Genomic DNA, 22,906 nt, shown 5'->3' with positions numbered 1-22,906 from the left:
AAATGATTTTATAACAAGTAACGTCCATTTATGGAGAAATCTATCAAAAAGGGCATGTTAAAGATAAGCCCTTGTAGTCGATCTCCATTTGCCTATAGCATTCTGATGGCTACAGAAGGTGGGAAAGATGAGAAGAAATCACCCAGACCAGTAACATCCAAACCTCAAAAGGATGCATTTTTTTACAACTTCTAGGCTTCATCCTACAAAACTTGGGTCTTCTGTGGTTAATGGGTGGATGAGGGCCCTAATAGTGTGATTACAACCAAAGCAAGAAAACTTGTGTTTCAGAAAAGCAGATTTCCCACTTGTATCAGCATTGCCATTTCCTTTCTTGTAGCTGGCCATCCATGGGCAGGTTGAAAAGGCCAGGCAAAACCAAACTCCAGACAGTAGTCTGTGTGTCAGCAAAGCCCTCTGCTTGTTGCAGATTAGATCCTAGCCCAGGACACCCCATTGCACCGTGACTTCCACTACTGTATAACAACTCACATTTTTGTGTTACCACTTCGGCATGCACTTCTGTTCTTGCCCTTTTCTGGCTGGCTCTACTGCAAGACTTGTTTATTTCAACTTAGCTATTTTTATCTATTTTGGGTCCCCTCCCTTTGCTCTTTTATCTGCTACTCATATTTTTTTCCATTCTTTTGAGTAACAGGGAACTAATTCCTTTGTGGGTAGTTTCCAAGAGGTCTGGTGGGCTTGTGCCTGATTATTTATTTATAATCTTGCCTGGCTATATATTTTATTTGGCAGTTTTACGTAGAGATTTGGCTTTAGTGTTTTGTATCTGTTTTAATTCAGGCCATAGAGGCCTCACAATAGGAAACTTAATAAATGAGCTAAAATAAATAAAGAATATATTCAAATAGTTTCACACCACACATGGGCAAGAATAGAGTTCTTGCAATAAAGCATTTCAGTGATAAATGAATTCACAGGCTCAGACAAGAAGTAAGCATCTAAAGGTGCCATTATCTAATGCCTTTCATCTGAAAGGACTCTGGACGACTTTATTATATAGCTTTATTTATAAAAGGGAAATCATAAAATAGATTAATAATTTTAAAAGATCCAGCATGCTATTTGTACTAGAGTTTCTCATATACTTAGAAGTTTTAACAGCTTTTTGATGTCAAATGGTTTGGCATCCTTGTGACTGAGATATCCTGCCTCGGTCTTTTATGCTTGACTTGGTCACTTACTGCTGGGATCCTTCACTGACAAAACCCCTGCAGAATGGAGGAAGCAAACAAAGAGCTTCTGCTACAACTCAGCTTCAGGAATAGCCTGTCTCCAGGGACAGATCAACTCCAGCTACCTCCAACACAGAGTGCTACCACTATAGACATGCAGTGGCTCTTGCAGCTATGTAAGGCATAACAATTTATCAGGGCTGGCAGCAACAACCCAAAGGAGACAGGCAGCCGGATCTCATTCCTTAGCATGGCTCATTCCTTAGTACCTGGGCTCCACGTACGTACCACTCTGAGCAAAGCACAGTAATGAGCATATTCTACAGCTGCTGCTCAGGTAACTGAGGGACAAATATAACCCACTGGTACAAGCTACCTGTTTATTTTTACTAGTTCTGACAGTAGTGCCCCACACAAAGTCCAGTCGTGGCAGAGTAGGAGCCAAAGCACTCAACTTTCTCTTAACACTTGAATAAGGTATTAGTTCATCTGAGTAGAAATGTTGGCCATCGCTGGTCTAGATACACTGCACTTCTCACCAGTACCTCTGAGAAATGTGGTATAAAATGCCAGGATAATCCCTTGGAAAGACACCCACTGCTTCCAGAGACAATGACAAGAAGTGACAGGAAATTTCAAAACAGCATCCAGAATTATTAGCTTGCTAATAACCACCCAAAAATGAATACAAATTGGTGAGCAGCCTTCCATCAAACAATTATGTGATTGTCATGACTGGAGACGTTCCAAAAATTTTCAGCTAATCAAAAATCCTCAAAAACAAGCTTCTTATTTTCAACTTAAACTATTACTGGCTCACAGAAATAGAAAATCTGTGTCTTCAATTTTATCTGAAGTATTTTCAAGGTTTCCCCCCTTACTTATCCAAAGTAGCGAATGAAGAAAGCAGTAGACTACTTTCTTTCAGCAGAAATACAAAAAGACGAAGAGGAGTGAGCAAAATGGCTTTTGAAAATTGTATTTTAGGTGAAAAGTTCAAATACTCTTGATCTGTTAAAAAAAATCAAACAACACAAACACAACAAAAAACCACACACCAAATAGAAAGTTGTCATTATAAACACACTAGCTTAATATTTTACATAATCTAACATGTTCCACTAAAAGCAGTACCATCCTCACAAATATTTTAAAAATAATAACCCAACTTTCTCTATTAATGAAAATTTTGATTTCACAAGAATAGTAGCAAATCTATATGACTGAAGTTACCCATGAGTGCCACAGCACAGTATGATGAAATTGTTATTGCTAAAGACACTTGTAAAAATAATTTAGAAAATCAGCCATCAACACATAGGAGAGCGAACCCAAAAAAGCATTCTCTGCAACCAACTGGAAGTATAAAAGTTATTTAAAAAGACATTTTAGCCCCCTTTTTAAAGCCTCCTGTGCATTTCATGCACCTTCTGTTGAGTATTTTATGGGCCTCTGCCTCATTCTGGCAATGTAAGGGCTTTAAAATGCAGCCTTAAGGGTGATTTATTTAACAGTAGCAACTGTTTACTCAATAAATTTGCTCCCCATGTGTATTCAAAACTCACCTTCAGTGACATTCAAGATGAAAAGTTAACACCTCAGAGTTATCACTATAAAGAGAAAAGATAACATACTTTTTACTGCTTTCAGAACAAAAGGAATATCTTTACTCATAAATGCAACAGTTTTTTCCACTAAACTCACTTAGACCTGCTGGAAATACCATGTTGGACAGATGATATAGGAGAGCAAACCTACATTAATCTACCTTGATTACTCATGAGGATTAAAAGCTCAACTCGATTTTTCAGACCACAGTGGTATTTGCAGTGAGAATACAGTAAGCTGGCTGATAAACTGCATTTCTCAAGCAATTCTGGAGTTAATTGACAATAAGAAGCTTCACTCCATTTACTATCTGACTTCCTTCTAGCTTTCACACCTACCCAAGGGAGTCACACTACCATGTTTCAGATTCAATTAAATGCCTGTGATTCTCAGTCTTAATAATTGCTGCCGCATATAAGTACCTCACAGAATTTTTTTCAGAGCACTTTAAAAAGTCAAGCTCAAAAGGACAAGTTAGATCTGACATCTCTAATGTTACCATCAACAACACTGAACTTAATTATTAAAGCCTTCCATTAACAGGAATTATGTTATACATCCTCTGGGCACAATCCACATCCTTACAATTGTTCTGAAGCTCCGAACGGGTGATTTCTTAGCTCATAAATTGACTGAATCACAGAGAGCTGGATGTAAAACCTAGCTAAAAATCTCCTTACTCCAACTGTTATACACCTAAGTTTTGAGCTTTGAAGGTAGCTATGCTGTTCATCGAGGAATCCCTCAAGATCAGCTAGATATATACCAAAAAACCCCACTATATTGATGCCCATGTGCTGTGGGGTCAAATGATCATGATCAAACTCTGAAGATGAGTCATGAAAATTTATTTTTAAATTGGCTTGTGTAACCAGATTCCCAGAAGAACACCAATATTAGACTGACATGGGTAAATGCCAAGAAATGCTGGTTACCTCTGTAGAATTATAGTAACTGATCTTTTAATGAAAATTAATTGATTCATCTTCACAGTTCCAAAGATAATAAAATGATAACCACCATTAATAAGAAAATGAGAAATACATCCTGGTTATAGTGAAAAGCTATGCTAAAAAAAAACCAGTTCTCTACAGCAACATTCAGCTGCCTAACCATGAGACTTTACTTTCCTTCATGCCATTCACTGCATACTTATTGCCTTCCAAAAAAAAGTAATATAGAACTTATTTGGGCAACTTTCCCTCATCCACAGGCACTGAACAGACGAGAATTCCAAGGAGTCAAAAAGGGGGAAAAAAAGTATGTATTTGGGTAATTGAAAACTGAATCAAAATACGTATGCACTGACACATTCAAAGAAATGAACCGGCATGGTAAATCAATTGCAGCTAATGCTGACATTTCATAACTTCTGATAGCTTAATCTTTCTATGTGATACTTAATGGCTGTCTGACAAATTGCTCAAGTTTTACAAAAGAAATACGAAAAACCTATGTGTTGCTCATGACATCCACCATCAATCCACAAAACGATGAGCAGGACTGATATCTACTATCTACATTTAACCAGGAGCTATTGAAGTTGTCATCTCTGGTTTGGATCACTACAGAGGATGAAGCTATTTTGACCACATCTGATAGCTGTTTATGAATTCAGGACATCAGAACCATAGGTCCAATCTCAAAGCCTGGCAGAAAGTCACACAGAAAAGCAGCAGGCAGGCTTGCTCTCTCTGCCTCCTATCCCCTTGAGGTACTCCTGTATCTTGCATCCAAACAGTCCCAAATTCCCACCCTACCGACCCTTCAGGTTTATATCCATTTCTAACTAAATTCTGAGCTGTTTCCCTATTCTCATGAAGGCTGCTGTCAATTAACATGCAATTAATTACATATTAGAAGCCTACATCAAATTAGTAAACCCTTCGGCTTGAACAAATGCCAATAAAAATAATAATGGATGCTGACCATGTAAAACTACCTATTTTTCAACAGCACAATAATAATATTGGAAAGCTTACAATTTCTAGAGAGTGAGTAGAAATAATACTAGAAATCCAGGTGCTACTAGTATTTGCACTAGTAATTTAAATATAAAATTTTAATAGCAAGGTATTTTTAATACTACTAGCAGTATTACAAAAGAATCTAAGAAACTAGAGTGACTTCAGTATTAAAAAGCTTTCAAATTTTTGTCCTGAAGATTACAAATGTAAAGGCCACAAGAAACTTAAAAATAACAGCTGCCCAAACCCATCAAGTTTAACTCTTTGTCTTATTATTTTCAAACAGGAGACACACTTGCAACTAAACCTCAGTGTATTTCAGTATAAAAATCCCATGCTCAGAAACTACCTTGAAAAACTATCTCAAATTAAGTAATAAAATGCCTAGTGCATAGCAAGAATTTTTATTCTGTGTATATGTAACAAAAAAGTGCTTCTAGTTTCGTTTCAGCTATTGTCATTAATTCTTCATGCACCAAAAAAGGGGAATTTGTAGGAAAGAAACACTGAAAGCACTGAACAACCACAGTAAAATCAGATATCATTTCCTTCAAAACAAAACAGATGAATAGGCAAAAAATTAGGACAAAAAGCTTACTCCTTCAATTAGTTTGTGAATCATGCCTATTCACAACAGATTTGAAAAACTGTTAACCAGAAAATAAGAATATTCAAAGGTCACTAAAAAAAATGCTATGCTCTCACTTAAAATAGTATCCTAAGTTATGGCATGTCTCATCTATTTGCACTTTTATCAAGCTTCATATGAATTTTTAGCTCAATAGAGAACATTTGTTTTATACTTTATTAAAGTTAGCTGAAACTAAAGCATGAAACATTAGAAGACTGTAAGAGGTCCCTAGATCAAATGGTTTAATTTCTCATTAGTGTACTCTTCTGTGGAACAGAACTTTTCTATGGTTGTTATTTTTTCAACAGCTTTACTTACATGATTTTTTTTTAATCTCACAATATATATTACAGCTCTTATATATATGTAAGTAAAATAGAATTCTAGATGGTTTGAGTTGGAAGGGACCTTTAAAGGTGTTCTGCCTGTCATGGGCAGGGGCATCTTCCACTAGACCAGGTTCCTCAAAGCTCCATCCCACCTGGCCTTGAACACTTCCAGGGCTGGGGAATCTGTAACTTCTCTGGGCTACCTGTTCCAGAGCCTTACCACCCTCACAAAGGAATTTCTTCCTAATATCTAATCTAAACCTGCCCTCTTTCAGCTTAAATCCATTACCCCTTGTCCTATCAACTATATGCCCTCGTAAAAAGTCCCTCTCCAGTTTTCCCTCTTCTCTCTTTAGGTACTAGAACGCTGCTATAAGGTCTACCCAGAGACTTGACTTCTCCAGGTTCAACAGCCCTCTGACCATTTTTGTGGCCCTCCTCTGGATCTGCTTCAACAGGTCCGTGTCATTCCTAAAACATGTAGAGATGTAAAATTCGACTTCTTTGTATTATGTTTTCTAGTCTTATGAACATGCTGAAATTCTTCCAATCTGACAAACATGTTCTGATTATTTTTACAATTATGCAAAGCTGCAGAAAGAGTAATTAAAATAAGAACGAGACATTACGAAAATATTCTGTATGTACAGAATCAAAATTACATGTATTTGTCCCCAATGGTAGTTTAGGATCATCTGTTTTTAGAGAAGGCATCTCCCTCTCCCATTTCAGGGATTAAATGGCTCATTTTAGTTGTTAGCAGCAACTCAAGAACTTCAGGATGGAAAAGTGACCTACCCCTGTAATTACTGACACCTGCTTGCCTGCATTAAACATAGTCATCTCCCTGGCCAGTGTAATCACAACTACATATCACTTCTTCACTCGGAGGCAACTAGGGGAAACTGGCTGAGGGAGACAATTATTACACATACTCAGTGACCACAGAGACTAGAACTGTTACCACAATTAACCCAATGAAATTCCAGCCTCAGGCAGGGCCTTTAATAATACATAATAACATTGTGTCAAAACCTAATTTGAATCTGTTTATTCGACAGAATGACTTTATGGCAGCCATAAGACATAATAACAAGGTATAATTGGTTGCATAAGTAGTACGTATTAAAATGACAATATTCTAATCTAATTTGTTAACCTCCCTGCTGGATTTGCTTCTTCTGGAGAAAGAACTTGGAGCAGGACAAATTTTGTCATTATGAACAACTCTTAATTTGAAGCACTGCTTCAAAAGACTTCTGATTTCCCTCAAACAAGAACATCTATGTCTATGCCAATACATATTTCTCAATAAACAAGTTTGCATTTTTATAACTTGCATAAATATTCCTAATGTTCGAGAAAGCTTATGACATGCAGACTTCTCTCTCATGTGGAGAGTGGAGTCTGGAATCTCTAAAGAAGATCTGAAGAAAGTATTGGGGGTATTATTCTAGATACTGGAATAAGTAAGAATGCTGGAAATGCAATGAAATTTAAATGAAAGACGTAGATGATGATGATGATTTTTCATAAGAAAACAGCAATTCCTACTCTAATATCTGTGATCAGTGGGGTCTCTCATGGGCAAAAGCTGCATTGCTAAGATGACATGTAAAAAAGTATTTATTTTATGCACCAATAAACATAACTTAATGACTCACTTTGTACAGTAAATCAATCTGAGCCTGTAACCGTAACATCAAACGTTCTTCCATTTCATACATTTTATTCAGTACTGGTCCCATTTAGGTCATGAAGTATATGCCTAACATATTAACAGAACAAGAAGTGACATGTAGCGTCAAAATGCAGCCTTTCTTAGCCACTTAGTCCTTTGCATACTTTTAAGACACCTTATTTCAAGGAACTAAACATTTTGATCATCCATTCCTTACAACACCCTTTATTAACCAACCAGGCATTTAACATTCTCACTTCTCTGCAGCATCGTATGCTCCCAGAATACTGCTCAACTGAGGAGCAAGATATTTGTCTATTATCAGGCTCAAAAAACACTGCACAGGACCAAATTAGAATTAGGAGAAGGAAAAGAAAAAACAGGACACCTTTTCCTTATGATAATTCTAATATAACTGCCTTGTCATATCCCTTATAAACTAAGCTCTCTAGTATGCAATCAACACTCCTTTTACCAAAAGCAGAGCATCAGAAAGCATTTTCTTTGTATCCTTGACCGAGCCTTCTGGGATATCTTCACATGTGCATACTTTACAGATAAGGTCATTCCTCAAGGAAGGTCCTCATAAGGGTAGCTAGAAATTATTAATACCTCCATTTTTAGTATTTTGTAATCAAATAATCAAGACTATTTGATTATCCTTCATACCTCTTTTTTTCCACTGACATAATTTTCTATTGTGTCTCTACCTGAAGAATGACCGTGATATTCCTTTTGGGGAAATCCTTTTTTCTGTGAAACTCAATCTCCCCTAAGACTTTCACGTTCAAGGCTTGAGAGCTGTCTCTTCCCTGGGTGGGAGAACTCTCTATCATTTTTTTCGCTTTACTCAGAAGATGGATATCTTCTTCAACAGACTGAATACTCCCTCTTTCTCAACTACTCCAGGACCTCTTGCAGGTCATTATGTTTGGCCCCCTCTTCAGGACACCACTCAAGACACTAACTTCAGGATGTCACCATACTGCTGATAATCAGCTGTCTGCTGCTGGCCATTGTCCTCTCTGGAAACTACATCTGTGGAACTGATTGTTGCCTTCTGCTGGCAGTGAAGGTCAGATCCTCTGCACATTTGCTCAGCTTCACAAAAGCCAGTGTCATTCTCTGCTTGAACAACATTTCCGAGACTGGTTGTACTCCAGCTACACACCTGTTCCTCCTGCATATATTCAGGTACATACTTATCGTAGTGTGCATCTGCTGCTGCAGGTTTCTTCATAGTTTTGCCTTATCTTTCCTCGATGAAACAGTTACTTGCCATTCTCTCATTTTATAAGCAGATGAGCCAACTCAGTAATTAGGGCACTGCTACTTTATGATTCAATTTCCTCCAGAAGTCTCATTTTTCACTGTCTACATTTAGCATTTTTTATCACTTTGTTTTAAGCAAGGCTGTAGATTTCTATAGTTTACAACAGACTTATGCTCTGCAGCTGCTTCTAAAACTTTTCCAGCCACATGGTTTGTGCCACCTAAACAGTTCGTTCTCTTCTTCAGATCAATGACAATTTTCCTTCCTAAATTCTGTTTCTCATGTGAAGTTACCCTCACATGCAACAGCTTCAACTTTCTTCTGCATTTTAATTACCTCTGCCTTCGTACTTCAAGAGGATTTTGACTATGCTCTCCAATTGCTTGACTACTTAGGAAATCATCTGGATTTCTCCTCAGAAAAGAAGCTTTCTCCTTCCTCTAGCACATCAGTTTGTTCTTCCATTTTAGCCAAGCTTGAATGCCTTCTCTACACACTTTTGTATATTCAGCACTTCCTGCCTGCCTTCAAGAGCTGGTTTTTTGCTGTTGCTTCACCAATCCAGGTGCAAAGAAAGTCACTTAGATTTACAAATAGATTTCACAGAGTCACAGAGTGGTTGGGGATGAACCTCTGGAAGGTTCAAGCTCCCTGCTCCAGAAAGGGCACAGAAATGCTTGCCCAGGACTATGTTCAGATGGTTTTTGAATAATTCCAAGGATAGAGACTCCACAACCTCTCTGAGTTACCTGAGCCAGCTGCCCTCACAGGGAAAAAATATTTCCTGGTGTTCACAGGGAACCTCCCACTGTTTAGTTTGTGCCCTTTTCCTCTGTCATCAGGAACTGCTAAGAAGAGCCTGGCTCCATCTTTTTGCACCCTCCTTTCAGGTATTTATATACATTAATAAGATCTTACTGAGCCTTCTCTTTGGCTGAACAGTCCCAGCTCTCTCAGCCTTTCCTCAGCAGTGAGGTGCTTCAGTCCTTTAATCATCTTTGTGGCCCTTCATTGATCTCTGTCGTACTGGGAACCTCACCACCACCTCTCCCAGAACCAGATACAGTCCTCCAGGTGTGGCCTCACTAGTGCTGTGCAGAGGGGAAGCATCTCGTCCCTCAGCCTGCTGACAATATTTCTCCTAATGTCACCAAGGACACCATTTGCCTTCTTTGCTGTAAGGGTTACATTGCTTGCTCATGTTCAGCATTCTGATTAGGGTAAACAAAACCATATTTTCTTCATTACTAAAGTCATCTATGTACATATCATTTCCTTAAAATGCATATAAGGATACTATTTTCCAGCATACTAGTTTGTCAAATATTTCCAGAACTGAAACATCACAATAAACCAGCACTTCTTTTTGAAAATTCACAAAACTTTCCCCAATTTAACTTTATTTTCATTACTTCCCATAACATTTTTATTACACAAGTGGATTACTTCCCTTTAAAGAAGTTCCTAATGCAAAGAGAATACTGAGAACTCCCTCAGAAGTTCACACATGTTCATAAAAGATTGCTATCAGAGCAGAGATGGTGGTTGCCCAAGGATAAGTGCCTACAAAATTTCTTTTGTCTGTCCTACTACATTCTAGCTATAGTTGACAAGCAATTACTTGGTACTCTATGTTCCATTATATTGTGAAATGTTTATGGTTTGTAATGGGTATCTTATCTGTTCAGACTATCCGTAACCTGATGAATTCCTTTGGGAACTGTTTAAACCAAGGCAGTGTCCTTAATGATTATTATGCCTCAGAAATGCCACCATAAAACACAATTTCTCCACCATTCAGATACTCAGTATGTATGTATGCCTATACAAAGCCTGCAGAATTACACACTGAGCTCCTGATTCAGCACCTCACTAAGAAAGTGCTCATATTCCAAGTTTAGGTATCAACTGTCTAACTGGTGAGTAATCTCACCTATTCAGTGCATCAATAGGTCCACATCATTAAACTTTTCTTAAAGAAAATGCATTTATTTTCCTTGAACATAGAAATTATCATGCTGAACAATTGCTTCTATCCAGAGCAATAGAGTATCTTCACCCTAATTCAAAAACAAGAAATGCCCCTCAGGTGTATCATTATCTTAAAATATGCATGTTGTTATCTTTCATCAATTTAACATGAATAAAAGCTCAGGGCTAATTTCTGATAAAGGTGAGCTTGATTACACTTTAAACTTTTTAGAGTAGAATTAGAGAACAACAAAACTGTAGCAACTTGTTATGGTAGGGCAAACTTTAAAACTGCATTGATGACCCACTTACAAATACAATTGACTCTGTTTAAAAGCTGACAACACTGGTTTCATGTCATATATTCCTTCTTTGCTCAAGTTCGAGGGTGATTTTCTAGATGCTTATTAACACAAACCAAAAAAATTCTCATTCGAAAATTTCCAAGCTGATGATCCTTTGCAGTAAACAAACTGTGTTGCATGACCTACAAAAAATAACTTTCAAGAAGCACATCAATGAAGCGTTACCAACTCTCATTACTCAACAATTGTAGCAATATTGGATGGTTTGCTTCAAAGCCACACGACTGCACAAGAACAAATATAATCCCGTACCTTATTAAGAAGAGACTGCACTGAGCAGTCAATGCCCCCTGAATTTGAGAGCTCCTACAGAGGCTCGAACTCTGAGGCCATTGAGAAAGGTGGATAGTCAGACAGAAAGAGCCAATTATTTGTGAAAGTAGAAGCTGAGTGCGGCTGGAAAAAAATAGTATCACAAAGAAATAAGATACATTGAAAGTGGTCGCACTTCTTAGAGTGAAAAAACTATGCAGAAGGTGTACTGGAACAGTTTAGGCCATACTTTGGCATTTGCATACCGATATAGGGCTTGGAAATGGGAAGCAGCAGGTCTGCTATTTGTCATTTAAGGGGAGAGGATCAATCCTTTCCAGCTTACTGCTTCATTTATTTTCTTTGCTAATTCTCTTAAGAGAAGGCTATAAAAGGTACTTTTGCATGCCATAGGACATGTGTAAGCTTCATCAGAAGTTGAAAAGATTGGTAAAAGACTAACAACGAGGTTTAAAATGCCTTTTGGCTCTTTTAATACTTACTTTAAGAAATTAAAGCACTCGAGCACCCAGACCAAGTGCAGAGCAGGCAGTTCATGAGGGTATAATAAGGAACCTACATGAAATCCCAATGTTTGTCCTTTCTGAAAATATGTAGTCAAAAAAGTCTGGCAATACTAGTCACAATACAAATAGAACAGAGCCAGCACAGTTAGGCACAGGATCTATTGTCCTACAAGTCACTTCCGACTAATTCTGCCTCTCTCTGTAGCACTATTTTTCTGTAGCCATAATAGTTTAAGGACAGAGGAAGGGCATGGTTTGTAGACAGATTTCGCATTGTCTCTGATAGGAGGGTTGTAAAAACTAGTGAAGCTTTCAGAAGACAAGTCCTTCTTCAGAACCTTGTATGCCCAAAAGCTTGCCTGTCTTTTCCAATTACACTAGCTTGCTTTAACAAAGAGATTGTATTTCTGCCAACAAATATCCTGTCTTCTGTGTACAGTGACAGAAAAACAGAAAAGAGGATCTGCAGTACCACTGCAGTTTACATCAGTGTATGTCTTGTACCACTGGGGCTTCTACAGCCAAAAGGCATCATCGTGGTATCACTTTGCCTCAAGTAGATATTTACACTGTTCACCAGTAACAACTGTTACAGGTGTGTCTGAAGGTAACAGTTGATACAATAGACCCATGCTGTCAAAACTCACATGCTGACTTGATTTTTCTGTCCAGGAATCATAATAAAAATCACATTTAAGTTTCAAATACAAGTTACATTAAAACAAAGTTTAAACAAACAGAAAAAGTTTTCCAGTACTGTTTTTCTGTATTATTACCAGTGACCTACAAAGCAAGAAACACTACTGAAAAGGTTGTTTGTTTGTTTGTTTGTTTTTTTAAATTTATTTCCCACACAAGCAATAGACTTCTGGAAAGAATCTGCTCTGCCAGATACATACAAGCTCAAAGAGATGGGACAGCATAAAGAAAAGCTTTCTTTTTAAAACATGAAAAACAATTTGTAAGCTCCTTCCACTCTAAAACCAAACCAAACCAAACCAAGAACTGTGCAGACTTCCATAACTAATGCAGTATGAACAGCAACATATACTGAATATTTTTAAAGGACAGCATTCCTTTAAAAAGGTGTAAATAATTCATTTGACAGTCCAGCTGAGATATGTTTACATCCCTATCTACTTCTAAATCCTGTGCTAAATGAAACAGGGTGGTTTTTTTGCAGGAGTAGACGTGCACTTGGAACACTCAAATAATGACAAATGTAAATAAATTAGCAATTTACTTTATGTTTACAGTAAGAAATGTTATATATACTCAATAATATATTCAGCATGTTACTTAATTCACTGCATCTGAATTTGCATATTCTTGGAATACTTTTCAATGCTTCAGTCCAGCAATTAGCATACTGAATCTTATTAAATATATCAAAGACGTCTTTTCAGTTAGCACAGTCAAAAGAAAATGTATACATGCAAAACAGTTTTTAAACACTAATAATTTAAGAAACATTAAGTGCCATAGAAATTGTTACCATCTTAATACACTAGACACAACAGAAACCATTAAAAAATACCTACAACAGCACCATCCAACCAATTTGATTTGCAGACATTTTACAAATATTTCACTGGAAGGGAAGACCCCTATAAGGGTCACTGAAGCCCCATAAAGATAAGTCTGGGCTTTTTTCTAATTATCCTTTACAGATCCCCTTGAAAATCTCTCCCCAGAAAACTCAAGATTGATCAGATGCTGAAAGCTGGTGTCTCCGCCGTACTACAAAAATTATTCAGCCTGGCACTACTAGTCACTCTAGGTAAAATACTGGCCCTGCTGAAGTGACCAGCTATTTCTCATTTTATATCTAATTTATTACACAAATAATAAGTCATAAAAGGAATGTGCTCTATTCCTTTTCAACAGTTTCCCAGTGCAGCCAAGGAAAGTCAAGTTAGGTCAAAATCAAAGAATTCAAAATTTCACTCTTTAATTTCGACAAAGAACTGCATTTACCATGCAGGGGAAGGGAAGGTATTTTAGATCACCAGGCCTCTGCTCCTTGACTGCTAATTCGCACATTGTGGTACAATGGCAAATCTTCCTGACTTGTAACCTTTCTGCCAGAAAAAAACCCACAAAATGCCAGCTTCTGTCAGTTTGTTCTTCTGGAATAAATGGAAAGCTCCAAAGCCAGACTGAACGATGTGCCTCTGCAGTCATTCACATCTGCTCCATCCACTACCTACCCTCACATAGAGATGCTTTTTATCCCATGGTCAGAGATGCAAAGTATTCCACCTCCTACATGTAAAACACACAGTACCTGCACAATTGCTGCATAACACACACCTCCCCTTCCTTCTGCATCGAAGTTTCTTCTGCCTTTGATATGTACACATTTAAGTTTTCATTTTTTCAGAATGCTGACCCTTACGTAAATGAGATCCAGGATTGTAAACGCAGTGCCAAAGTTAAAAGAAAGATCTATCAAAAAGTGCATTTTTTTTCACCTCTTGCCACAGAATAAAGGGAATATGCTTATTTGAACTCCTGTAATTCTTCTTAGTAACTACAAAAAAAGAAATGAGGTTGTTGCAAACTCTAAAAACCAACCTTGAAGCAACTGTAAAAACATAAGTGTGGCTCACACTACAGCGCTTTTAATTCTCAATTATTGTTCGACACGATGAGTCATTCAAATCCACCACTATAATATGCGTGTCAGTAATTCAGTCCTGGGGATTCTTCATTCTTGTTTATTCTGATATGCTACAGATATGTTATTACAGTCAAAAAAGTGTCCCAAAAGAAGGTTTCAGCGAATCTCTTCAGCAATCATAAAAACATTGCAAAAATACATCACTAGCATTCACCTTCTTGACCCACTTAAAAATAGTTTCACGTTCTTGCCAAAAGCACAGTGCTGCCACATTACCTCTTCCAGATTTTCACCCTAAAACTGAAATACAATATATGTACAATAAATGAAGCACAAGCTCAGCCCACGGCTTGCTGTTAGTTACACTCCAAATAGAAAGCATTCAGATTTTGTATTTTCACTCTTCCGCTCTGTTCATTTTAGCATTTTATACTTTATAATCAAATGCATACTGATATCGAAGTAGCATTGTATGACTGAAAAGCAATAAACTTGACTTGCCATCCTAGCTTTATCCCAGAGAAAAATATATATAGGTATAAATCACCACTTCTAGAAACCACACAATATAATATTCTTCTAGAAATGGTCAGTGAATCAAACAGGCTCTTAAAGTTTTAGATCAATCACATTCCTTTGGGCACATTCTGTACAACACACATGGCTTTAATCAGACACATATACCAGGATATGCTTTCAAAATTAGCATTTTACATTATGTAGTGTGGTACACAGAAAAGACAAGGTTGTTGTTGGCTTGCTTTTTAACACTAGAACGAGAAAACAAAACATTTACTACTTCTTATGCAAATATGAGCAATAAATGCTGCTGTTCAATATTTTCTTCCAAGAATCTTTCAGCAGATGGACTTAGAAGGAAAGGTGTTTTCAAAAGAAAATAATCTTGCTGTCCATTCAACTACATACCTTTAACAAGTAACAAATCTTGTATTACAGTTTCATTCCTACTCAAATCAGTAGGATCCTCCTATAAAAGGATTAAATTTGGTAAGCCTGGTGAAGAGTGTTGTATAACACATCATCTTGTAAGAATGAACTTTCACTTAAAATGATGCTCAAAAAAACATGCCAGCAGGAAAATCTGATGGCAGCCACAGACTCATCATGGAAAGCTACTTGCACCAGAGCCACTTCTCTCTTCCTTCAGTAAGATCCCACCATTATCAGTTTAGTAGGGCCGTAGAGAGAAATAAATTGGCAGTCTCCCCTCTGGTCATTCACATATTTTCTGCTATTAGGAAGATTACTCACAGAAACACAACTCTATTAATGACAAGCTTGACCCAGCATATTTTAAGGGCCCAAACAACAACAAAAAGATTCAAACAGAACATCTTCCTTTCATTTGAGAGTCTCTCTCATGCCAATCACTGCTAGGTGAAAAGATGCACAAACAGCACAGCTGAATCTGCACAGCAATGATGCAGTGACCCAGAAAGAGAATCTAATGGTGAACTGAGTAAATGAAGCAAAACTCACCAAAACCAAAGGGCAGCAAGCATATGGACACGCTTAACTGCCTACTTAACTGGGAACATACTTAAACTTAGTCTCATATTTCCACATTCTGCAAAAAGAATTCACATTCCCATAAACAGCACTTCCTTCATTGTTTCCAAAACATCTATTACGCAAAAGAAGAAAAACAAGTGCCCAGGTTCACAGAAAAGTTAGAGAACAAAATACGGAGAAACAAAAAGTGATTACTCTATCACACATTTAAAAAATAAAATGAAATTTGTAATTGATAGTTATACTGACAACTAGGTACGGTTCAAACCAAAATGCTGGATTCAAACATCATTCTTCCTGAAAACATGGTTGTACATTTTTGAATTAACGTGGTAAAAATATATACATGAATCTGTCTCTCATCTATACATACAAGTCTACATAATTTACCATACACTCACACACCTCCATACACACAAAGCAATTATTTCAGACTAAGTATTTATCTTCTGCTCCCTTTTTTCATTAAAAAGAGGATTGTTATTAATATTACACAAGAACCAAAACCACCCACTTCTGAATCTTTGGTGCAGCTTATGTCAAAAGGGCAACATATATCAAAGAGGCCACCCAAGAAGTAGCACAAAGGACAAAAAAAACCCCCACATTGTATCTTTCATTTTCATTTCAGTACATACAATGTCATTCTACCCACTAACCCAACAGCAAAGCTTTTCAAATTCAGATTCTTTCCAAAGAGCACATCCAAACACAACTAAAAAGCAGAAACAAAGTCTTCACACTTGCCCAAGACACTTAGTATGCCACTGGGCATCACTTGCACTTTCCATGAAGCATTATACAGAAAAAGAGATGAGTGCCAAGAAGATGATAAAGCACAGCTGAAATATCAGTTTATACCAACAGATTTATTCCTTTCAGAAAGCACAAATGGAAAAGTTTTTGTGACATTGTAGTCAGAGCAATGCCTTGCACTCTGAAGTTACAGCATTTTACTGTAGGGCATCTCAGCATTTTTCTGAGAAGTCTCACTTGGCCCTTTTTCTAACAAAATTAAACATTTTCTTAGAGATGACAGCTATCTCCTGCCACAGGCCATTGCAGTTTACAGCTTCTGAAAAACCAGCAGACTTCAATTCAGCTCTTCTCCCACTCACCTGCCTTTCCATTAGGTTTCCAGACCAAACTTTAGTACCGTGTAAAAGCAGTCAACTATCACAATTTTTAACTCTCTTAACGTGCATTTATTGAATCTGCCTGGAAACTGGGAGGCATTGGGGAATGAATAGGCCAAACCAAAACCAGAGCCATTTCCAGAGAACTTCTCCACAATCAGTGTCATATGCTTGAATTTACTAGAAAGACTCCAATAAGCCCCAATCACATTTGGATTAGTCTTAAGCCTCCATCATACCACCCTGTCAAATTTCAACCAGAAATACTAAAAAAAAAAAAAAAAAAAAGATATCTATCATTTCCTTTAAAGTGTAACACACATTTTGCTTACCTCACTGTTGTGGCCCCTCAAATTGAAGTTGATTCTCTGAGGGGTGTTCCGGTCCCTCCTGCAATGGCTGGAAGTAAAAGTGACGCCTACAACTCCTCTGCCATTGCCTGTTGCCAACCAGCCTTCCTCATAGTACCGCCTCCTGCACACTGGTTTCTCCTTCTCACTTTTGGGGACTCTCCCTTTCCAGGAGAGGCAGAGGATGTTGGAATCGCTGCAAAGAACAGGCCCATGTTCCACTGCTGCATACATGCTTTTAAAATATTTTATTTTTTGACATACGAAAGTAATATGTCTAGTGCACAAAATTTAAATCAATTTTTTTTTTTTATTGATAAGACTGACCTGGGATAGATCATTGAAAGGGAGGAGGATGGGGTCAGTGTTTATAAATATCCACCAAATGCATAGTGAAAAATTCCTCTATAAAAGATGATGGCAGTTGGCTAAGAAAAAGTAACACTTAAAAAAAAATTCAGGTTCATTTTTGTTTTCCAGTCTGTAGAGTGAGGGTGCACTTATCCTTTGGAGAAACAGCTACTTCGTAAGAGGCGCTCAAGAAATGGTTAAGTCATCTTTTTGCTCAACTTGATATAATCTTTATACAGCCTGAGATTCCAGTTTAGTGTAATGCAATTCCAGAGACAAAGAGTTGCAAATGTGTAGGTTTCAAGTAACTTAAGGCTTTTAGAATTTCCTCCAGTCAGATTTTCTTCAAAAGTTCAGTTGCAGAAATTGAAACACACGCACATACATATATATGTATATATATGACATTCCTCGTTTCCAAGCTGCCCTCTGGCATATCTTTTCCATCTGATGTATTTCTGCTGCTAAAGCTGAAAGAGATTGCATAAAGGGAAAAAAAGGCACACAAACCGTGTGAAACAACAGACCCGAACTTGTGCAGGCACTGGTGTGCCAGGCCAGTTGGGAAATCCCTCTTGATTCTGAACCGCTTGTTGGACTCAAAAGTTTTTGCAATCCAAAGCCAATCCAATTTTCATTGCAGCACTTTTTTTCCACCAGAGACCCAACACAGCCTGAACTGTTTATCACGCTATCTTGCCTGCTTTCCCACTTTTTGCTGCCACACACGAATGAAAAAGAACCCCCTCTTCATTTATAGCAGAATCAAAAATGCTATAAAGCTTTTAGCATTCAAAGTAGATAAGTTTGCCTCAGGTGAACCATGAAGTTCTCTCTCCTCTGAAACAGGCTAAAATGTCAAGCTGGCTTTCCTTTACTTTTCCCTTTTTTTCTGCTACAAGGAATCAAAGACTTTTCATTCTACCATAAAAAACAAATGCCAGAGTTAAAGCACATCAAGTAAGCACTCTTTCAAAATCTTCTAAAATTCAAGGAAGGAACAAATATAACCATCTAAAAAAGAAAGAGAAGCAGCATTAAAACTCTGACTTCCTGGGTTCACTATTTCTCTAGGTATTTTCCTTGCTTGTTTGATCGGATCTTTCCTTCTTGATGCTTGTCTACAGCACAGATTCATAGTTCCAGACACAACATTTGCAGCTGTACAAGAAGGAAACATATGAAGTATTCCAATCGTTTTATTTGAATAACATTTATGAGCTCAATTAATTAGTATTTATATCACACTAAGTGAAAAGGAAAAAGGAGAGGGAAAAAGAATATGCAAGTTTGATGACCTGGTTAACTCAAGAAGGGCAGTAAGGTTTGCTCAGTTCAATGCCCAGACTTGTCCCATAGTTCCTCAACTTATTTACTTCTAGTCATCATTATTCAACATAAGGTCACGGTTTATCAGTCCATTCACAAACTATTGAGCCCAAAGCAAAACGTGCCAAAGACCATACATTACTCCTCCGCTAGAACAAAATCAGTTTCCTCTGCCCACTGTATTCTTCTGTTTCCCTCACAGCTATTGATTTAGATTGTGGAGGTATTTATTATGCTTTTTTCTGTGCAGAGGGTGTTTTTTCTTCCTCTTCTTGCAAACTTTTTTCACCCGAGAAGACCATGTGGAAAGTTGAACATTACTGGCAGGTGTCTTTCCATGGATTACTGATTCCTGCGCTGTAAAGGTGCTCCCTCTGGTTCTCAAATTAATTTTCATCAATTGCAAAGCTCTCAGGAATATGCCAGAGCAAGTCTATGTGATGACAAAAACATGTGCGTTTTCATGTACATGCAGTGCACACAGCAATCTGGTACTCAGAGCTGCATCTGCCTTTTCAGTTTAGCTGTGGTAATCTTGTAAGATGCTCATTACTCAAAACTTGAAATCCCTGGATTCTTCCAACTCTGCAAGGCAAAGCACACACACACATAAAAAAAAAAAAAAAAGGAAAAAAGTGAATAAAATAAGACATAAAACAACCTAAAGATTAAAGAACTACTGTTATAGTAATCAAAACATGACTAAGGATTTTATATTGGACTCCTATAAAGTATCTATATTACATATAGATAAAGACATTATTCAGAAACACGCATATGTATTTGATATACACACGAAGACGAACTACAAAATTTTCTTTTCCACTTCCAAAATTCCCAAAACTTTGACATGTATAACTAATAAAATGTATCTAGGAAGGATACATTAGGAGGGAAAAAACCCACAACTTTCTTTTGGTCACAGTCTTTGGGCCAAACTCTTAAAGATTTCACAACTTTGGAGTGAGGATAGGCAAGAGAGATGTTAATGACAGAGCAGGCACAGAGTTAGACCCTGACGCACACAAACAGAGTCACAGAATGGCTGAGGTTTGAAGGGACTTCTGGACATTATCTGGTCTAATCACCCTGCTCAAGCAGGGTCACGTAAGTCAGTTGCCCAGGACTGTATCCAGGCAGCTTCTGAATATCTCCAAAGATGAACACTTACGAACTCTCTGGGGAACCTGTGCCAGTGCTCAGTCATCCTCACAGTAAAGAAGTGTTTCCTGATGTTCAAAGGGAACCGCTTGTGTTTCAGTTTGTGCTTATTTCCTCTGGTCCTGCCACTGGACACCACCATGGAGAGCCTGTCTCTCTCATTTAATTTCCTCCCATCAAGTATCTGTACACATTGAAAAGATCTCCCTGAGCTTTCTATTCTCCAGGTTGAAGAGTCTCAGGTCTCAGACTTTCCTCATATAAAAGATGCTCCAAACCATGAAAGTACAGTGCTAAACTTATCAGTCTCAAAGAGACTAGGAAGATTCCTCCAGGGCTTAAACTACTACTTTAAAGAGATCTAAGGTACTTCAAAATTAAATCTTAGAAGTTTGAATAAATACAGATGAATTTTAAAGACTATTCAAATCCGGCATAAGTCTCCATTTGAAAAAGGGGAAAAAAATTCCCCAAAGTCAGTTTTATACAGAAGAGTGTAAATAAAGTAGGAGAGATCAAGAAAAAGGCTATTGAGGATATTCCAGAAGTTGTATCTTAAGTGCACACATATGCACAGTTATTGGATCTATACAGTTACTGCTAAAGAGAGGTCATTTAAATTAAGAACTGCATTCATAACATTCATCAAAGATGTATCTATATTACATACAGCACTACACCTCATATTTTGTGTATTCAACTACTTATTTCGGTGTAGTATTGATGCACCAATAAGATTTTTTTTTTAAAGAGAAAAGATAAGAAAACAAATTTATAGATATAAAGGCAAAAAAGTAGTTTACAACACTATGCAGTTAGATTACTTATCAGAAACACTGAGGTTTGGTGAGCCACTGCCAGACCTTTTCAGCAAACAAACCAGTTTTCAACAAACTGAAGTTTTAAAATCATGGTTGCTATTAATTTCTTTTTCATCACAGCATGATGAAGATATGAGAAATGTCACCTAGACTTTACAAATTTCTGGTGCTTCTTGATTACAGACCAAAGAAAGTTCTTATAAAGGAAAAGACACAAAAACTTTCAGAACACAATGGTTTGAAGACAAACTTCTGCACTTATCCCATATGCAAACTTGATCCTCTGAAGGATCAGTGCCATTAGTTCCATACTCACTCACGTCTTCCTAAAAGACATCTGCATTCAAGAGTTGACATTTTATATTAGTATCATGTGTATGATGATGCAAGCCTTTACTAATCCTACAGAGAAACAAACAAACAAAAATGTTTACTGAGAAAGCAGAGTCTCTGAAACATCAGTTAAGAGCAGCACAAGGTAAGCATGAAACAGAATTGTTTGAACTGTGCAAGAACCATGACTTTACAAGTGAATTATATAATACAGTGCAGTGGTAACTATACGTGCAGTGGCTTTACATAAAATCTGTATGCAATTTCTGTCCTTATTCACTGCATATAAAATTAACTATTATTATTATTCACTGCATATAATTATTGCATATATAATGCATATATATTCACTGCATTACTAGTAGTAGTATTCACTGCACATAAAATTAACAAGTTTGAGAAAAAGATTCGTGTGTATCTTGACCAATAACCCTCTCTCACCTAAATCTCATTTACCATCACTTTCAAGATTAGATAAAACAAAGGCTTCTCCTCTTAAAAGTACTCTAACTGCATAAGAAATGCTGGACAGGGAGAGATGAAAATCTAAAATAACTACAAAAGGAATAAAGTCAGTCATTATTCAAACACCTTTCTCAATATGATATAACCTTCAAGGATATTCCACCTTTAAATCACTGAGGGTCAACACTTCCTTTATGGTGTACTTATATTCAGACACAAGAAAAAAAAACACTTTTAAGACTGTAGTGTCAAACACTCAAAATACATATATTATATATTAAGACTTAACTCCTTCCATTTCCCTCTTCTTCATTTCCACCCACTCTGTATTTCCTAAGAAATAACCTAATTAAAAGATACCAACGCTAGTGTTCCCTCAAGAAAATCAGTAATTTAGACTCCCCTTCTTGTGTCATTACAGCCATCCCACAGTTCTGCTCCTTTCCATATGTTGAAATCAAGCTTCTTGTATTGTTTTTCCCCCACCAAGAAACACCATGTCTTCTAACTATTGTAAAGCATGAGTAAGAGCAGAGGATAAAAAGCAATATAGAAGAACTAGGTGTTACTTGCACAATCTTACCACTACTGCAAATTCAGTTCAGGTTCCCCATAATAAAAAGAACTTGGCCTTCCAGTGGCAACTCATCCAAACTAAATTTTTAACTGCAGATTTTTTATAACCAAACTTTATGCATCTTTCCTTTCCAAGCAATGCAAGGGCTAATCACAGAAGTACAATGTTTTCTGGTAATTTTTTTCTAATGCTATTTGGACACTAAATATCAATAAATTGTAGTTACCTACCCTTACTCTTACTTAAAGGGTAACCGAAAATATCTTTGCTCTGGATTCTCCCTTCAACAAAGGGAGATGATATTTGAACTCACCCTCTAATACTGTGTTAAGTCTATGCCCAGTGATATAAAACTTTTCTTAAGTACAGACACCTAATGAGACAAAAACATTAGACCTGTAACACAGGAAAGTAGGATCCACGAGTA

The 22,906-nt window shown here is 37.2% G+C and overlaps 1 protein-coding gene across 7 annotated transcripts in view; it reads right to left on the bottom strand.

Annotated features, from left to right (window-relative positions):
• The window catches only part of TULP4 (tubby like protein 4), a 155,865-nt gene that overhangs the window by 107,168 nt on the left and 25,791 nt on the right, over positions 1-22,906 (bottom strand). For 3 of the 7 annotated variants that reach the window (XM_017834920.1, XM_017834922.1, XM_017834923.1), the window contains 2 exons: positions 21,421-21,506; positions 17,425-19,707 (listed from right to left, as the gene is read on the bottom strand). In XM_017834920.1, coding sequence (XP_017690409.1) covers positions 17,425-17,676 — 252 coding nt within the window. In that variant the 5' untranslated portion in view covers positions 17,677-19,707; positions 21,421-21,506. Of the gene's footprint in view, positions 1-2,761; positions 2,807-17,424; positions 19,708-21,420; positions 21,507-22,709; positions 22,731-22,906 lie in introns of those variants that run through there. The other 4 variants (XM_017834924.1, XM_017834919.1, XM_017834921.1 and 1 more) reach the window with 3 other exon arrangements.

The sequence above is a fragment of the Lepidothrix coronata genome, unplaced genomic scaffold (genome assembly GCF_001604755.1).
Source record: "Lepidothrix coronata isolate B3197 unplaced genomic scaffold, Lepidothrix_coronata-1.0 Scaffold245, whole genome shotgun sequence".
Lineage (NCBI taxonomy): Eukaryota > Metazoa > Chordata > Aves > Passeriformes > Pipridae > Lepidothrix > Lepidothrix coronata.
This window is presented reverse-complemented; position numbering and strand designations above follow the sequence as displayed.